This window comes from Lycorma delicatula, chromosome 1, assembly GCF_047948215.1.
Source record: "Lycorma delicatula isolate Av1 chromosome 1, ASM4794821v1, whole genome shotgun sequence".
NCBI lineage: Eukaryota > Metazoa > Arthropoda > Insecta > Hemiptera > Fulgoridae > Lycorma > Lycorma delicatula.
In genome coordinates, this window is record NC_134455.1 from 118,061,917 (window position 1) to 118,082,551 (window position 20,635).

General features: G+C 34.8%; 1 protein-coding gene across 1 annotated transcript in view; it reads right to left on the minus strand.

Annotated features, from left to right (window-relative positions):
- Positions 1-18,741, minus strand: part of LOC142318168 (orexin receptor type 2-like) — a 75,712-nt gene extending 56,971 nt beyond the window's left edge. Inside the window, exons 1-2 of the mRNA XM_075354711.1 lie at positions 18,512-18,741; positions 7,581-7,723 (exon numbers count right to left, since the gene is read on the minus strand). Coding sequence (XP_075210826.1) covers positions 7,581-7,723; positions 18,512-18,633 — 265 coding nt within the window. The 5' untranslated portion in view covers positions 18,634-18,741. The remainder of the gene's footprint in view (positions 1-7,580; positions 7,724-18,511) is intronic.
- Between the last annotated feature and the right edge of the window lie 1,894 nt (positions 18,742-20,635).

The following is a 20,635-nucleotide window of genomic DNA, read 5'->3' on the forward strand; positions in this document are numbered from 1 at the left end:
AAAATACATATAACATTTTTTAAAAACGTAAGGGGTGTAAAGGGCCTGTTTACGAATAATAAAGTATGTAATTTGATGATTAAAATAAAATAATAAAAAAAACCTTCGCTCAAGAATAAAAAATACAAATATTAGAACTAGGTAGACATTATATTTCGTGAAACATATTTATTTAAACTCCGTAGGAAACAGTACTTGATCTAACATTTTGTTGTCATTGCCTAGGATACAGCGAATGTTATTGGGTAGTTTAAATTTTCCACGTAAGACCGCATAACAAACGCAACAAATTAAGCGGCAGTCGCATCTTACGCATAGTGGTGCATTTTCTGCTGATATCAGGTACCCGTGAGTGGCTCTCATATGTCCTATCCGCAATCTGCAAAGGACCACTTACTCTCGGCGAGTTTTTCTGCATGAGAAGTCCCATGGCAATACAGAATCTTTAATGTACCGGAGTTTGTTATCAACGGTAGCCGTCCAGCCATCTTGCCACTTTGCTCGAAGAGACTGTTTTATACAATTAATAAAATCAGAAGTATTAATACGAGTGGTGAAAGGAGGTTGATTACATGTATCTTTAGCAGCGGAATATGCACGTTCATTACCCGGAATTCCCACGTGGTTAAGGATCCAGCAGAAACTCACTTGTGGGTTGCGATAGTTTAACTCGGCGATTGCGTTGTAGATTTCAATGACGATGGGATGCCTGGAATAAAAGTTTTGGAATTAAAGGCTTGGAGAAAATTACAAGAGTCACTGCAAATAAGAAAATTTCGGTACTTAGGGTTAATGATATTCAGAGTCTTATTTATAACGTACAGTTCAGCTGTAAACACACTCGTAATACCAGCCAGACCAAACATATAAGTTCTATCATTGACAAGAAATACGCAACCAACGGTACCGTTATGTTTCGATCCATCTGTCTATATTACTGCGTCTGGGTTTATTTTGACCGTTTTAGTGTTAAAACAAAAAAGAAGCTCGAGGTAAAACATACTATTTTCAGAGCATCTCTTACAAAAGTAACACTTACGGCAAGTATTACGATTTTTACTTATACTGTTTGTTTTTTCTTTTTTTTTTTTTTACTGTATTTACGTATTTTTACTTACATATTTTTACTCTCCGGGTTATATAGTTATACTGTATACCTATACGGTGTACTAAGAGAAAAGATGCTAATCGGGTCAAATTTTGTAAGTCGGGAGTTTTTACGTATTATATATTGACGTTTTCTCATTGAAAAATTACGAAAGGATAGTGTATGTATATATGTTAGCCAGTTTTTTGCTGATATTTCCTGACAGGATAGACTAATTGGATGAAGTTTGGCATGATAATTCCTGTACATGGGGCATTGATTTCGTTTAATTTTTGTTAAACTGGTAATGGAGACAAGGAGATATGGTCCTTGTTGTTCCCATTCAATTTTATTTTATTTAAAAGGCTAGTACATTTATTCACATAATTTGGTAAATTTATTCCCATAATTTGATATCCTTTAAGTAGCTAAGATACTTCATGTTAGTGTTTGACCTTATTCAAGCCTCCGTAAAAGGATCGCAGCAAAAAAACCGTTTTTCTTTTTTGTCGTTCCTAGACTCAAAATCCTAAGTTTTATAATAATTAGACCAGTCCATTAAAATAGTCATTTATGTTTATATTTTATAACTATCTATTTTATTAATTTATTGTGTGTAATGGATTAAATCCGCCACTTTGGTTTATTTTTTCTCTGTTAGTTTGGTTCCCATATTACAACCCTTAGGTTGTTTTTCTTTTCAGTGATTTTATATTTCTGGTTAAACTATTTTATACCTTTCTCTTCTGGGATTTATTAAAAAAGTAACTGTCTTACTGTTTTTCTAATGTTTGGTTGTTCACCCTTGAAAAAAAAACCCAGTGAAAATTTTAAAAATTATTCCCGCTTATCTCTTAGTAATTCCTTTTTACCGACTTTTCGAAGAAAGTATTACTTTCGGTCGCATGTTGGGAGTGAATGATGAAAATGAATTATCTGTACTTTTTAAGGCATAAGAAGTACGAGAGTATAATTCTCGTAAATTATTGTTTCCCTTATATATTTATTTATTTATAGTCCTACGTATAAAATTTTGTGGCTCGAAAATTTAAAAAACTACTTGATCAATTTCATTGGAATTTACATTCGCTGTATTAGTGTATCTGAAGTTGTGCATGTGAAAATTTAATGAAGAATAATTTTGTCGTTGTTGAGTTACACTCAGTTTAAGGTCGAAAAAATCTGAGCGAGGAAAGTTATAAGCGTGGATCGTTATGATGCTGCAAGCTGGAACGTCGACGTATCTATTCTTAATTATATATTAAAATGAAATGATATTTTTTGAAAAGGAAACAAAATAAAATAACGAGAAGTCGGTCTTCTTGCGCACAACTGAGCAAGAAGTTTTTTGTTATGCTTACTAAATCTGTACGTTTATGGTACACTGTATTTATTATTTATTGTCAAAGTCGATATTTTAGTAGGAATGGGTAATTCTGGGTGTTTATTTCCATGAAGAGGTTAATAAAATAAATTTTAGATAGTTTTTGGGGTATTTACAGTAGTTACAGTCATATTGTGTTAAGCTGTGGTAAAAAGGGCTTTTTTCCATTCATGTTCTAATGATGTTATCTAGTAAATGAGATAAAATAATAGAAATAAATAAAAAATTCTTTCGCAGTTCTGTGCAAGAAGATCGATTATTCATTATTTTATTTTGTAAAACATTTTTTGTCTATGCTTTTGCTCAAGGAATATACAAAACATAGATTAAATGAAACCTGAAGGAGGTATGTAAACCTAATATTTATTTAATATTGAAATATATTTTTTGTTTATAAGAAAATTAAAATATTATAACCGTAATTTGATTATATGATTAAAAATAATATTAAACCCTACACATAAGCTTCAAGTTTGAGTCACTACTCTGACTTAATGCATAAGCGCATGTGAAAAATACACAAAGTCAATGTATTCTCAAATTGAGGTTATGTTGTCTGGTGTCGGCCTTAAATTGAGCTTAAGTGAAGAACGACTCAACCAATCCTTATTAAATTTTCTCATGCATAACTTCAGATACACTACTACAGTATATCTAAATTTAAATGAAATTTATCTAGTAGGCCAATCGAATTAGATTTATACGTGCCAAAATTAATTTCCGTTAGGTAAGACATGTAAATAATAGGAAAAATTCCATAAAATTGAACGAACTACTTTTCCATCCTCTTATTTTTCAGTATAATTTTCAAAATGGCAACAAAAGTTGGCGAAAAACAGTGTTTTTTTGTTTTAAAGAAAAACTAGACGTTAAAAAAAAAAAACAATTTAAATAAAAGTTGTAAAGCTTTTGAAAAAAAAATTTTAAGGCCTGCCCGATGTCAATTGTCAACAAATAAATTAGTTATTGCAAAAAATACCACTAAAATAACGTTTTCTTCAATTATTAATATCTTTAAAATAAAAAGAGATTTTTTGACGAAAATTCCAGAATATATAGTCCTTGGCGAGTAGAATAAGTACCTTTTTTGATTTTTCCAAAATATCCAATAGTTTCTGCAAAAATCGAGCTTTTCGAATAGATTATGTTTCCTTAAAATTCAAATAACTCATACTGTAGTGCTCCTACGTGGCTCATTCGGGGCTTAAAGTTTCTTTAATTGTACTAACCTATGCAAATAGTGCGCATATTGCAAAACAATTGAAAATATGTGAAAGATCGACCAAAACATCGATTTTTTCGGCTCGAAAAACTTCAATTATTTTTAAAGTTAGAATTCCAACGAAATGGCATTATTGCCTTTCGATAGCTGCGATTTTTCTACGAATTAATAAAAAATGTTCTACGACCTACTGGAGCCAAGATAATTTTTTTTCAAAACATTACTACGACCTCATTTGTCAATATTAAGGTTTGAAATCTGCACACATTGTACTCCAATACTTGTAATTTAATATAAAAATTATTCTGCAGCGATCGATTTTGTTTTCTTCACTGTAAGGTAAATTATATTGGACTCCGTAGAATACTTATTCCATTCGGCACGTTGATGCACATGGTGGAAGGAAAGAGACTTCGACTTGACGTTCTTAGCTAGTCAGTCAACCGATAAATCGAACTGTCTCTCCGCTCAAGTACAAGTATTCGAGTAATACGTGTGATGATTTCAGACCTTAATATTGACAAATGAGATCGTAGAAATGTTTTGTAAAAAAACATTATCTTGGCACCAGTAGGTCGTAGAAAATTATTTTCAATTCGTAGAAAAATGGCAGCTATCGAATGGCAATAATACTAGTTCGATTGATTCCAACTTTAAAAAATAAGAAGTTTTTCGAGTTGAATAAAATTCAATGTTTTGGTCGATTTTTCATATAATTGCAATTGTTTTGCAGTATGCGCACTATTTGCAAAGGTTAGTACAACTTATAGCCCCGAATGGGCCACGTACGTGCATTACAGTATTAGTTATTCGAATTTTAAGAAAGCATATTTTTTTGAAAAATTAGTTTTTTGCAAAAATGATTGAATATTTTGCAAAAGTCAAAAAAATATACGTATTCTAGTCACTAATGACTACGCATTCTGGAAGTTTCGTTAAAAAATCATTTTTTAATTTTAAAGATAATAATAACTGAAGAAAAAGTTATATTTTGCAATAACTAATTTATTTGTTGATCAATTGACATCGGGCAGGGCTTAAATTTTTTTTCAAAAGCTCTATAACTTTTATTTAAAATGTTTTTTGTATAACGTCTAGTTTTTCTTTAAAACGAATAAAATTGTTTTTCGCCAAATTTGGATGCCATTTTGAAAATGATGCGGAAAAATGAGAGGGTGGAAAAGTAGTTCATTCAATTGTACGGAATATTTCCTATTTCTTACATGTCTTACCTAACAGAAGTTAATTTTTCCAAAAAAACGAGGTATTTTCGACCATTTGATTGCCCTATTGAATTGGGCAATATCTTTTTTATATTTTTTTGATTAACTAAGTCTGTACTACTCATTTCTCAGTATAAAAGATTATAAGAATTAGTAATCTTACAAAGAGTAATATGTATAAAATACTCCCACAAAATTTTCCTCTTTCTTTTGGTATATTACTATTCGTAATTATTCCTTAATGGACAAAATATTATGCATTATGTGATTAGAAACGACTACATCAAACCGTACCAAATAGTATAGAATATAAATGTAAATGTAATAACTTTTGTCAAATATAATAAATGGCCTTGATTGGAGAGGATGAGAAGTAATATTCGATAATTTAAACCATTTTACTCACAGTTAGTATACCGAAGATCCTCAAATACTGGTATTATCTAATTAATAAACGTAAAACTAAAGTTTCGTTGAAGTCCAAAGTAAGTTAACTCAAATTACAAGATATACTGTATAGAAGTTTTTAGCAAATAAACAGAAAAAACTTATAAACTTCATTTACACAACTTAAATCATTTAATATAAAGTATTCTAAAACACCATGTTATAAACATTATCTGATAATTTTATGTAAGGCAAGTTTAAAACTTTTCAATATTGCCGAATGTACATGCGATCGATATCTTCTGCAATAATCGTATATGAGGGATAGACCACGCAGTGGATTATAAGCATTCAAATCATTTTTAAAGTTACCTGAATAATGAAATAAAAAAAATTTACTGTAATTATCATCAATAATGGGACCTATTAATCCTCAACCAGTGATAATTTTAGTTTTCCTTTTATTATTTAAGTATTAACTTATTACAAAGCATCCCAGTAGCAAGAAGAGACAAATAAAAGCGATAGCTTACATTTGAATGAACAAGGTTATTTTCCAAACAAATAACCCTTTTGTCGTGTAGATCAGTCCGTTCTTTATGTTAACTCCTAGAATCCTTTCTAAATATAACAAAAATACCGTAACAGTATTTATTGCGGCTTCTTATATCCTCCATTCACTTTAAGATTAAGCAGGTAGGCTACATGAAAAAAAAATCGTTTTAATAAATTAATATCCTTTCATTCGGAGATCCCAGGTTCGAATCCCGGTTAGACATGGTATTTTCACACACGCGATAAATCATTCATGTCAATACCTAACGGTGGACCCGGAGGTTAATAATTAAATTAATCAATCAAAACTTTTATTCGAGTACAGGTCGACCTGAGATTGTACGAGACTACACTTCATTTACATTCATATATATCATTCTTATTCATCCTATGAAGCCATACCTTACGGTGGTTCCGGAACCTAAACAGAAAAAAGAACTGATTTATCTGAATCATTTAAAAGATTCTTGTAGATTTGCATCGTTACTAATAAGTTAGCTTCTTGGTAGTGTATCCCAAAGTGTATTCACGTCTTGGATGACAAGAACGAATTACAAGAATTAATTAAAAGCGACCTAGCAAGCTTTTCAGACTAATAGTTTCAGTTTTTAAAGCTTTAACCATAATTCTATGCAAATAGAATCTTCATTGATTGTCTATAAATTCAAAAAAGTAATTTCTCTATCAATTTGTCTTTTTATTTTCTATGTAAGGAGGACATTTAAGATGCACTTTTCGTAAATATACCGATTTATCAATTGATAATACTTTCTTGTGTGTTTGACATAAGAGATATTCTTACTATTTTCTTAGAAAAGGGTAATAATTTTTTTAATTTATTTTTATCTTATTGCCTTCCCTCTATTCTTATCACAACCAATAATATTAAAAGGAAATTTAATGGTACGTTTTTAACCAGTCGACAACAAAACATTCCCTTTGAAACATACAATACTCCTGTCTAAATTCCCTCTCAATTAGGTTATTTGTGAAAAAAAGTTACGTTAAAAAATCATTAACAAGAACATAAAAACCGAAAATTTTTCTGTTGTACGATTTCAAATGATATTTTTAATATACATTTTTAAATTATGTGGTAGCAACGTTTTATATCATGAGCTCGGATCCCAAACTACGTAATTCTACCCTTTGTTACGTAACTACAAAAATACAATTGAAGGATGTCGAATGATAGATAAAAGAATTGTAAAATAAACCTACATATTCACAAAATCAACCTTCGATAAGGATTCGAATTATTTTATTGGAATTATTCTGTTTTCCATTTAGTTTACGGATTACAACCTCTCCAATTTGAGCATATGTTACTCAAAACAGGTACGTCTAATTATTAATATTATTCGTTATTTAGGTATGATTTGAATCTGCCTAACACAAAATTTAGTGTTTCTTAGAGAATGGTAAACCTTAAAATGTAATAATAATATTACTAACTATTAAAAATTATTAAGAAGCGCAAATCCACCTTACCAGCAGAAATTAATTTTGACTTCTCGAAATCTTTCAGTCCTTAGACCATCGTCAACAGATTAAAATATCATTATAAAATAAAGTTAAAGAATTAAAATATTAAGCAGTCATGGCTGATTGCTAGTTGTCAGTATACTGTTTTTGCAGCAGCTGGTTAGGTAGATTTGCACTATTTAATAATTTATTAATATATCAGTGGTAACCATGTTTGGGAAATTGAATACTACTAACCTTGTAAGTATGATGTTAGTTTGCACATCGCTTCACCATAAATCCAAAGACCAGTTATTGTCTGAGCCACTGCCATCGGCATGCAAATAAATGTTACTAATAAGTCCGCTACTGAAAGATTTACAAGAAAATAGTTTGTGACACTGAAACAAAAAGGAAATAAATTTAACTTTTAATTGAAAGTCCTTTATTCCCCTTCCAAAATGCTTTACACAATTTAGATTTAACACTTTACTATAATTTATTTCTGAAAAAGGCAATATTGTTATGATAATTATATGTTTAGTAAAATCATTACCTCTCCAAGACCAAGTTATATTAATCTTTTGTTGTAAAATTGGAGTTTTTAAGATCACCAAGACAAAAATACATGTCTTTTTTTTGTCTTCAGTCATTTGACTGGTTTGATGCAGCTCTCCAATATTTTCAATCTAGTGCTAGTCGTTTAATTTCGGTATACCCCCTACATCCTACATCCCTAACAATTTGTTTTACATATTCCAAACGTTGCCTGCCTGCACAATTTTTTCCTTCTACCTGTCCCTCCAATATTAAAGCGACTGTTTCAGGATGCCTTATACGTAGCCTATAAGTCAGTCTCCTCTTTTAGCTTTATTTTTCCAAATGCTTCTTTCTTCATCGATTTATCGCAACATCTCGTCATTTGTCACTTTATCCACCCATCTGATTTTTAACATTCCCCGTAGCACCACATTTCAAAAGCTTCTAATCTTTTCTTCTCAGGTACTCCGATCATCCAAGTTTCACTTCCATATAAAGCGACGCTCCAAACATATACTTTCAAAAATCTTTTCCTGACGTTTAAATTAATTTTTGATGTAAACAAATTATATTTCTGACTGAAGACTTGTTTCGCCTGTGTTATTCAGCAATTTAATCGCTCCTGCTTCGTCCATCTTTAGTAATTCTACTTCCCAAACAAAATTATTCTACCTCCGCAATCTTTCTCTTCTTATTTTCACCTTCAGTGACCCATCTTCGTTATTTCTAGTACATTTCATTACTTTCGTTTTGTTCTTGTTTAATTTCATGCGGTAGTTCTTGCGTAGGACTTCATCCATGCCGTTCATTGTTCCTTCTAAATCCTTTTTACTCTCGGCTAGAATTACTATATCATCAGCAAATCGTAGCATCTTTATCTTTTCACCTTGTACAGTTACTTCGAATCTAAATTGTTCCTTAACATAATTAACTGCTAGTTCTATGTAAAGATTAAAAATAACGAGGATAGGGAACATCCTTGTGGGACTCCCTTTCTAATTACGGCTTCTTTCTTATGTTCTACAATTATTACTGTTGCTGTTTGGTTCCTGTAATTGTTAGCATTCGTTCTTCTATCTCTGTATTCGAACATTAATTTTTTTTAAAACGCCGAACATTTTATTCCCGTCTACGTTATCTGGACCTAGAAACGTTTATAGTCTTTAGATCTATAATGTTTATAGACCTAGACAAGACATTCGGCTTTTCTAGATCTATAAATGCCAAGTATCTTGGTTTGTTTTTCTTTAATATTCCTTCTACTATTAATCTGAGGCCTAAAATTGCTTCCCTTATCCCTATACTTTTCCTGAAACCAAATTGGTCTTCTCCTAACACTTCTTCCAGTCTCCTCTCAATTATTTTGTACAGAATTCTAGTTAAGATTTTTGATACATGGCTAGTTAAGCTAATTGTTCTGTATTCTTCACAATTATTTGCTCCTGCTTTCTTTGGTATCATGACTAAAAAACTCTTTTTGAAGTCTGACGGAACTTCCCCTTTTTCGTAAATATTACACACCAGTTTGTATAATCTATCAATCGCTTCCTCACCTGCACTGCACAGTAATTCTACAGGTATTCCGTCTATTCCAGGAGCCTTTCTGCCATTCAAATCTTTTAATGCTCTCTTAAATTCAGATCTCAATATTGTTTCTCCCCTTTCATCCTCTTCGACTTCCTCTTCTTCCTCTATAACACCATTTATTAATTCATTTCCTCCGTATAGCTCTTCAATATATTCCACCCACCTATCGACTTTACCTTTCGTATTATAAATCGGTGTACCATCTTTGTTTAACACATTATTAGATTTTAATTTATGCACCCCAAAATGTTCCTTACTTTCCTGTGTGCTCCGCTGTTTTACCAATGTTCATTTCTCTTTCCACTTTTCTTTAATGCACTCTTCTTTCGCTAGTTTGCACTTCCTGTTTATAGTATTTCTTAATTGCCGAAAGTTCTTTTTACTTCCTTCATAACTAGCATTCTTATATTTTCTACGTTCATCCATCAGCTGCAATATATCGTCTGAAACCTAAGGTTTTCTACCAGTTCTCTTTGTTCCCCTAAGTTAACTTCTACTGATTTAAGAATTTCCTTTTTAACATTCTCCCATTCTTCTTCTACATTTTCTATAATATCTTTTTTACTCAGACCTCTTTCGATGTCCTCCTCAAAAATCTTCTTTACCTCCTCTTTCTCAAGCTTCTCTAAATTCCGCCGATTCATCTGACACCTTTTCTTCAGGTTTTCAAACCCCAATCTACATTTCATTATCAGTAAATTATGGTCGCTATCAATATCTGCTCCAGGGTAAGTTTTGCAGTTGACGAGTTCAATTCTAAATCTTTGCTTAACCATGATCTGATACCTTGCAGTATCACCAGGCTTTTTCCTTGTGTATATTTTTCTATTATGATTTTAAAACTTGGTGTTGGCAATTACTAAATTATACTTCATGCAAAACTCTATAAGTCGGTCTCCTCTTTCATTCCTTTTGCCCAGCCCGTATTCACCTACTATATTTATTTCCTTGCCTTTTCTAATGCTTGCATTCCAATCTCCAAGTATTATTAAATTTTCATCTCCTTTTGTGTGTTTAATTGCTTCGTCAGTTTCTACGTGTACACACTCTACCTCATCATCGTCATCATCATCATGGGCGCTTGTAGGTATGTAGACGTTAACAATCGTTATCAGTTTAGATTTTGATTTTATCCTTATTACAATGATTCTATCGCTATGCATTTTGAAATACTCTACTCTCTTCCCTATCTTCTTGTTCATTACCAAACCTACTCCTGCTTGCTCATTATTTGAAGCTGGGTTAATTATTCTAAAATCACCTGACAAAAAGTCGTTTACCTATTTCCACCGAACCTCGCTAATTCCTACTACATCAACATTTATCCTATCCATTTCCTAACCTACCAATTTTTTTTTTTTACTTCTAACATTCCACGCTCCGACTCGCAGAATGTTATTTTTAATTTTCTGGTGACCCCTTCCTTAGTAGTCTCCCCCCACCCCCGGAGATCCGAATGGGGGCTAGTTTACCTCCGGAATATTTTACCAAGAAACATGCCTACATCATTGTTATACGAAAATGCAGAGAGCTACATTTTCTTGGAAAAAAAGCAGCTGTATGTTTCCATTGCTTTCAGCTGCGCGGTACTCAGAGGATTGAGTGATGTTAATATGGCCGTTTTAGTCGTCCTGACCTACGTCCTTAACTACTGAAAGAGCTGCTGCCCTCTTTCAGGAATCATTCCTTAGTCTGGCTCTCAACAAATACCTCTCCGATATGGTTGCAACTTCGGTCCACCTAATCTGTATCACTGAACAGCCCCCTCACCAACAGCAAGGTCTCATCATTCATAGACGGAAACTTATGTCATACTTTACAAAAAAACCAGTGCGGCAAAGAAGTGTTAAACATTAATGAAAATATCGTCCCATATTTTCTTAAAGAGTAAGTGTACACATTAAAATTATTACTGAAAAATGGTCCCTTGATGATTACTTTTTTTTTACCGTAATTCTTTTTCAATCTATTAACCGACTACGAAAAAGTAGATTATACATTTGACCAGCATATTTTTTTTATGTTTATTCGCGCATAACGTTTTTCATATTATCCGATTCAAATAAATCTAATTGCAATAAACGTAGCTGCTTTTTGTAGTGGTACCATAATGTTGAAAAACATTTTTTAGACATAAAAAATCGGTCTAAAAATTGACATAGAGCGTTTTTCGCTGTCTAGCGGATTGCCCGGCGGCGTCAGTGTGGGAACGTAGAAGACGGTTCTTCCCCGACTCGTGAAGATAAAGGAAGCGTTTTCGGTGGTTGTAGATGGTTTCGAGGCTTTTTCCTCGAAGCCCAGGAAGTGTAAGTCCAGTCTAAGGTTATTCAGACCCCAACGCAGCCGCAGGCGCTACGCTGATGTGCTGCGAACTAAGCTTGAAGCCAACAAGCCGGCTAAGAACCCGGAGATCCTGTTCGTAAATAAGGTGGAGGGCTCGAAGGCCACCAGCCAAGAACTTAAGCGAGATTTCCGGGCTGCCCTTCGTGGCGACCGGAATCAGCTGCAGATTAGGGACATCAAGGAGACCAGCAAAGGGCTGTTAGTTGTTGCGAAAAATAAGGAGACATTCCATGTCATTAAGGAGTCTCCTGCAGTCAGAAAGCTTGAGGTGAAGGTAGACCAGACGCCAAGCGTCTGAGAATGCCCCGTGTCATCGTGTATGAATCGAACGGAGCCTCACCGATGACGAGGTTCTGTCTCTCATCCGAGAGCAGAACACTGACTTGGACGAGGCTTCTTTCAAGGATCAGTGTAGGCTTGTCTTCAAGACTGGTAAGCGTGATGCCCCACGATATCAAAGTGTTTGAATTAGGAGCTGGTCTCCATCAGAAGTTCGTCCCGGAGGGACGAATCTTCGTAGATTTCGCGTCCTGTCGTGTCCAGGAGTACCTTGACGTGCAGCGATGCTTCAAGTGTTGTAGGTTTGGCCATACGGCCAAGTTCTGTAAGTATGCGTCGGTCTGCGCGCATTGTGGCAAGGGGGGCCATAAGCATGATGACTGTTCTCTAAAAAAAAAGGCTCCATCTTGCGTTAACTGTAAAAGGTTGCGCAAAAGTCACCGGTTCATAGTAAGGAGTGTGATTGTTACTTGAGAGTAGTTGAGATGTACTTTAACTCTCTCGATGGTTACGTTCGATCAACTCGATGTGGCAACCGGAACATCACTAGGCGGTTGTCTTCCCATTCGGGGTTGGGATGTCCGGCGGATAGGTAAGGACAGTGAGAATTCTGCTATTCTATATGTATGCTACACGTTAGATGATGTTATATGGTCTTCTGTCGGGCAGGTAATGTGAGTTTCTTCACAGTATATGAAGCACACTTAGTAAAATCATAAAGAATCGAGGTATCTCATCTTAAACCTTTCAGACTACAACTTTACCTTTAGACCTTTAGACTCAGCTTTGGTAACTCCATTCTCGAGGTGTATAAGGCATAGGATTTTGCGACGCATATCCGGCTCACCGCAGTGAAGAGGAGGCAACGACTTCTCTTTGTAATCCCCCGCCACAAGCAAGGGAATACTCCTTAGTCCAACTTGTGTTCTTTTCAGAACGAACGCAATAATCCATGATTGCACTCTTATAACCGATCAGAAGCGGCTAAAGATGCTAAGAGTGACAGGGGAATATAGAAGATCCGCAGCTGTCCATGGCTCCCTGCGGACATCAGTAACATTTGTGGGTTTGCCCAATTTTTCATAGTAGGAGGAGGACAGCGAGCATGTCTAAAACGCAGGGTGGTGAGACTAGGATAAATGGCCATGCTAGAGGATCAACTGTTAGTTAGGCCTGGGTGGAAGAGGAGAGCGGAAAATCTAGCAGTTCTGTCGCAGCGTCAGTGCTGGGGCGAGGAGTCGAATCTTTCCACGTCTGAAGCATGTCAGGGGCGTTCTTTCTGCTTTAGCAGACGACTTTGAAAAGTTAGCCTCCAAGCCCAGGGAGGTTCAGGTACCGGCGCCTGATCACAAACAGCCAAATTGTTATGCTAACGTTGTGAGAGGCAACCGAGAGGCTAGCCAAACCTCAAAGCAGCCCGAGGTGCTACACATCAATGAAATTGAGAGGTCTACTAAAACTAGTAGACAACTCAAGGAGGATTATCAGGTTGCTCTTCGTAGCAACAGGAAAAACTAAAGATTAGGGAAATTAAAGAGACCAGTAAGGGTCTGGTAGTGGTTGCGAATGACAAGGAGACAGTCCAAGTCATCTCAGAGTCTCCTGAGGTGGTCTCTCAAGGTTGACCCGAAACGCATGGGTAGGCCCAGGTCATTGTCTACGACTTTGACCGGCGACTATCCGATGAGGAAGTTCTGTCTGTCGTTTGGGAGCAGAACATCGAAATTAATTAATAAGGCCAAATTCAGGAAAGAGTGTAGGCTACTCTTCTGGTAAGCGGTATAATGCCGTTTTTGAGCTTGGGGCTGGTTTCTTTAAGAAGTTTGTGTCTGAGAGTAGATTGTATATCAATCTAACGCCCTGTAGGGTTAAGAATGTATAGCGTTAGGCCCGCGCCTAACGCTATACAAAAAACCCCGCAGTTTTTTAGCTTCCGTGTGTAGACTGTTAGTTTAGCAGTTCCTGAGGGCTATATGGTAGAGTTAGGTGTCTGATGTCTTCTTTGAAGGCAAACCTGATTAGGGCGGAATTTACGCAATGGATATCTCTCAAGACATCTGCATTGGTGACATCTCACGAGGGCGGACTGATGATTGTGGAATGTGATCAGTTTGAGGGCAAGAAGATATCCTCCGATTAAGCCACGCATGGTAGGAACGGAGGGGGTGGTGTAGCAACCAGACACACTACGAGGCAGGTGTTCTTCTCCTTTGAGAGGGAATTTAGATGACAAAGTCATTTAATTTATAGAAGTGTTGGAAATTATTAGTTATTAGTTACTGTCTATTATTACACGAGTCAACAAAAAAAAAAAAAAATGATTTGGAACTGAGATAAAAGTAGGTGACCTGAGGTATGTACGTGCCCTGATGAATTAGAATGTATTTTTTATTCTGAATCTTAAACTGAAATCAGTTTTTCTTCATCACCCTCAGATTTTTAGTTATGATCCTTTAAAAATTGAGAAAATTCTTAAATAATAGAATACAAAAATAAAAATAGTAATTAAGATTAAAATTTCTACCTTTATTTTGCAGACATTTACATTTATCTTAATTTCTTATTTCTTTTTGTGTTCAGTTAAGTATTTTTTTTTTATCATCCAGCAGTAGTCACTCATTACTGATTCATACCATCTACCCTGATAATATTGTTCTATCTGCAATATACCTTGGTGGAACCTTTCTGCTTGTTTGTCGCTGATGTCATCGAAGTTTAAAGGGAAAAATTCCAAATCAGAATGTAACAAACACATTTTCAATGACATTCTCAGCCTGATTTTTGTAGTTCAGTAAGAGTAGTTCAGTAAGCTGATCATGGTTTTCAGCATTTTGTTTCCAAGAAAACCAGTAACGACATCTTTGAATGACTTCCATGTTGCTAGTTCTTTAAGATTCAGCTTGCTGGCAAATATATTTTCACAAATTAATTTTCTTATTTGTGATCCAATGAATATTCATTAAGTGAATTTGGCTTCACTTAATGTCAAAAAACTTCACCCAAATATTTAAAGCAATCTCCATCTTTATCAAATGCTTTTACAAAATTCTTCATCAGGCCAAGTTTCATATGTAGAGAAGATAAAATAATACAATCTGCTTTGACAAAGGGAATATTGACAACGTTTTCCTTTCCTGGAATAAACTTCTATCCTGAGGTAATTTCTTTTTGGCCAGTCTTTAACTATATAGTGATTATCTATAACCCAACTATCCCACAAACACAATAAACATGTATATTTTGGAAAGCCACTCTGGAGACCAAGAAGAAGCCTATCACTTTCAGGTCAGCAATGATTCATATGAGGGTTCATCATACTTAATAGGTTTTAAAATTTTTGACATACTCTTATATGTTTCTTTCATTCCTACAGCACGTTCTACTGGTATTGAAGAAAACTTATTCAAGTTATGCATCAGCACTGCCTTTAAGCTTCTTTTTGATGAGTTTATAAATAAATGCCAATCATGAATAACATATTCAATGTCCAGTTCATACATGTGTCCCCTAACATCATGGCAGAAACAAATTAAACCATCTCTTCTAAAGTATTTGAGTAAATTTCATTTCCATTTCTATATACTGAAATTTTAGTATACTTATTTAATAAATTCCATTCTTTAAGACGTGAACCTAGGAGTTCTGCATGTTGTTTCGACAAATAGAAGTGACAAATTAGGTTGCTCAATTCTGCTTGTGTGATGTGAGGTTCAGTATTTGATTTTTCTGGAATGTAATTAATATCTATTGAAGTTAAGGATTCATCGGTTGAGCCTTCTGGAGAATCAGAAATTACTTTCCAAGAAGTAGGAGCAATCTGAATTGGTAAATCAGCACTATGAACTACTAGTCTAATAGCTGAACGAACATTTGGGTATGCGATACTGCTTTTATTGTTTGAATTGAAACCAGTAACATTTTTTATGCAAAAATAGCAGTCACCATAATGGTTAGTAGGCTCTTGCCATAGGTACACCTCTCATCATAGGTACACCAAAAGGTTAATGCTTTGTTTTTCCTTTTAACCACTGGGTTAGTTTAATATAGCACTTGATACATGCTGCATGTAGAGCCCAGGATTTATCTTGTGCCCAAGGGACAGTCAAAATAAGTTTCATGGTGAATTCTCCACAAACAAAAAATATTTGGAGAATTTTTAGAAGCCTGATTTTTATTCACTGTAAAATTCAAAATGTTTAATGAATAATACTTAATTACTTAAAATACTTTATTAATAAGAAAATTACATCACACTGAATTACTCATTACTTGACTCTCTGACATGTCTATAGCTAGGACAAACTCACAACCATCTACAAGAGAACAGGACTGAACTCAAAATTCTAATCAGGGCAAACAATAGCTATAGTTGGCAACAACAGATAGATAGGGAACTGTGAGGAAGGCCATATTAGCTGGGTGTAAAATGGACTACAAAAATCAACCTTTCCTTTCTGACTGGAGAAGTGACCTGCACAGTTGACCACCCTGAAAGCCCTGTGGCCTTGTGGCCTATTGTGGCCCTGAAAGCGGCAATTCAAGCAAACATGAAAATATTCCTCGACACGGACAGCAGGTGTCTTGGTGTAGGTACCTCCCCGTCGCTCGTTCTGGAAGAGGCAGCAGTCATCCTTCCCAAAGTCGAGAAGAATCTTGAGGACTTCAGTTCCTACAGACCTTTATGTTTGCTAGATATGCTTGACAAGTTGTTCGAAAAGATGGTTCATCTGAGGCTTGCTCTCCAAACCAATATGGTTTTAGGAAAGGCAGATCTACATTAGATGCAGTGGCAAAAGTTTGTGCTACTGTAAATCAGGGAGCAGTTTTTAAGGCAAAATATTTCTCCCTCGTAACAACAGACGTCAAGAACGCCTTTAACAGTGTGAACTGGTCGAGGAAAATGCAGGCGGTACCTGATCTTGATATTCCCTCCTACCTAAAAGAGATGATATCCTCATATCTCTCTGATAGAATGTTATTCTACAACGCAGATGACAGTATATGGGCTCGTAGAGTATCTACGGGCGTCCCGCAGGGTTCCGTGCTGAGACCCACTGTTTGGAATCTCGTGTATGACGGTGTGTTAAGGATTATCCAACCTGAAGCTGTTACCCTTGTGGAATTGTCGACGACCTAGCCATGCTGGGAGTTTTGGAGAGTCTGAGAGAACTGGTTGAACTGAACATTGACTTTTATGTGCAGAAAGCCACAGAGAAGGCGGACAGAATGTCACGAGCGATGTTTAGGCTCCTGTCCAATAAAGGGGGTTTCAGACAGAAACTGACAGAGCACTGTCGGCCAGTATAACGAAATCAATATTATTGTACAGTGCCTCAGTTGTGAGTGGGGGGGGGGGCTTGACACTGCGATAAATAACAGAATATCTGCGGTGCACAGGCACACCTGCCTTAGGGTTTGTTCCACATACAGCACAGTTTCCGTGGATCCGGTTCAAGTTCTGGCGGGTCAGATGCCCATCGAGTTGCTTGCTGATGTGAGAAAAAAGCCTGGGGGTGGGCCGCCCAAAGACCGGTGCGATAAGGTTTTGCGAGCTAAAACAGCACACACCGAAGCATGGCAGAGAAGCTGCCATGCTTCAGACGTTCAGGGTATACTTATTCAGATTTGGACTGGACCCCTCAAATCTCTGCCTCTGTTCCAAGAACACCGAGGAAAGTTCGTACCACGTGTTTTTCGGTTGCCCGAGATTCATGTCAGAGCAACACACTGGTGGCCGAGCTGAAAATAGACTTATTGTTCCCGCTTGAGGGTTACAATGAATAATGGTCACTTTGGTCGAGAGCTAGCAAGCAGTTAAGGATCGGGCCAGTGCTATTATGTCGAAACTACGAGCCTAGAAAACGCTAGGAAAGAAAGAACGACGGTGGTGCCTTGGCGCTAAGGTCTGGAGACAGGCTGCCTGCGGAGTTCTTGGAGGGTCCCAGGCTACTGGGATTCGTCCTGGAATGATGAAGCAGGCAGCACTCCCGTTTATGAAATCTCCAGTGATGGCAGCCGTAAGAGTTACACCTAGCAAAGAGAAAGCCGCTTCTTTGCCGAATCAATGACTTGCGGCAATTTAGAGAAGGAGATAGAAAGGGTGGTGGTTAGTCGATATGCACACCCACATATGTGCACCCGCATATGTCAACCGATAACTAAGTAACATAAAGCGGAACCCGTTGCGAGTCGTACACTACATGTCCGTTGTAGGATTCGCCACCTCAATTTAAAAAAAAAAGATAGGGGAAAGCATGAAGATTATAACTTATGAATCAGATAATTGAGTATGTACTTTGCAATATGAGTATATTGAGATTAAAAGGACTAGCATTGAACAGAGAAAAATGAGAATGGAAGAGTAACATAAAATTAGTATATGTATATAAATATACTTTTAATATGTTACGTACATTTTACTTACGTACTGAATAATTTACCTTCTCATGCAGTGATACTTGATAACAACAATGATGACAAGTGTGTTGGCGGATGCTGCTGTCAAAAATAATGGAATGTAAAATAATATTATCAATATAGAACTTGCGTCATTATACTTCATTTGTTTAGCTGAGAATTCTTCTAGTAATTCATCAATAAAATTTATTCCTCCTGTGTGATTGATGTCGGCGTATTGTCCAAACACGATGTTCAAACTTGCATTCGGATAATCTTGTTCCATTTCTGAAAAACGTAATCTACTATATAAAGATTTTAAGTCATCAGTCATTAATTAATTAATATAATAAGTTAACCGAATTTATATACAATTAAAGATAAATGATGTAAGATTATTATTAATGTAAAACTAGCAAAACTAATCTAGTTGATCTAACCTAATTATAATTTAGAAAAACAGCTAAAGTAAACTTGACGTTTTTCTTCCCTTTTAAGAATTTAGCACAGTTTTTTTTGCATTTGGGATTTTCAATTGACTCTCTCTGTAGTTCATACAGTAATCTTTTTTCCTGTGGAAAAATATGGATTATGTTTTTAGTTTATAAAATAACTCAAGTTTAGAATATCTCTTTTTCTCATACAAAAGAATCAAAAATTTATTAATAACGCCATTTTTAACGTTAATGTTTTTTTTTGTTTTTAACGTCATTTTTCATTAATAACGAAAATGTATTCTAAGTAGGTTAAATGTGTCAGTATATGGGCTACATGAATTATTAAATTATTAAAACTAACGTGTGATCCATAATCGATTTATATGTAAAAATTAACTAAAGCAAAACCGTTTCTAAGAAAAAACACCTTTTCTGGTGTAAAAAGTAAAAAAAAGGTAAAATACCTAAAGAATTTGAGCTGAAAAAAATATTAAATAGCTTTAGAATTTCTGAAAGTAAATCCAGAAAAAACAAGTAATCCTATCCAAATGAAGACAATAAATAATAGTAATCAATTTATTAATAAACACAAAAAAAGATATAATAGACTAATAATATTTAAATGAAATATATTTTTTCCAACTTTCTTACATACTGGTAATTATTATAATTTTCTTACATACACGTACTATGTTAATTATTTGCCCGAAGTCGTCAGGCGAGTTGATAAAGTAATTTATTATGTGGAAAAATATACCAGTAATGTTTCATATTCTCACAATTAAATTAAAATAATTAAACAAAACCAACTATAATATTTATTTTATGCGGTTCAATAAACCAAATGCCCCAAGCAATTTTATCTTTACATTTCAATTTTTAATTATCCAACAAAACCATAACTCAGCCAGTGAAATAATAAAATAAATAAAATAAAATACAAATTATAAAATAATAACAATTATAATATTTTAATAAAATGCTATTTTCTCCGTTCGAAGAAAGAACCTTTCAATATTATTGATCATCTTATCCGTGGAAAATAAAAAATAACACGGTAATAAATAAGCCGAAATATACCCAGAGGGTATGTATTAGTCGTATATCACGCAGGAAATAAATTTCTTCAAAACATTCTTAGGCCCTTTTTATTTGCCTACTCTGTTGAAATGGTATTGATACTGGTTATCCTGAAAAATTCCTGGTTAGACTCAAATAAGGTTACAAATAATTAAGTTAATCTATCTAATCTGATATATACATAAGCAAAATTAAATATTATTAGCAGTGCATGTTAAAAAATATAATGTACTAGCAGACCCGGCAATGCTTCGCTATTGCTATATATATATAGCAATATCTCTCTCTCTCTCTCTCTCTAGAGAGAGAGAGAGAGAGAGAGAGAGGGAGAGAGTTTAAATGAACAATTGAAAATTTAATAAAAAAATTAAAAAACATAACTTCACAAATTTTATCTTTCACTTATTCTTCTTCCCCTTTTCCCTTTCCAACTTCTCCCTTTCACCCTTCTTCCTCATCTCTCTCCCAGTTTCCTTTTTACCCTTCTCCGTTTTTCTCTTTTCTCTTTCCACCTTTTCCCCTTTTCCCCGTTTTCCATTTTCCCCTTTTTCCCTTTTGCCCGCGCGTAAATCGGTCCATTAGTTTTTTTGGTCTTTAGCGGACACACATACGAACATGCCTTTTATTTATATATATATATATATAGAATAA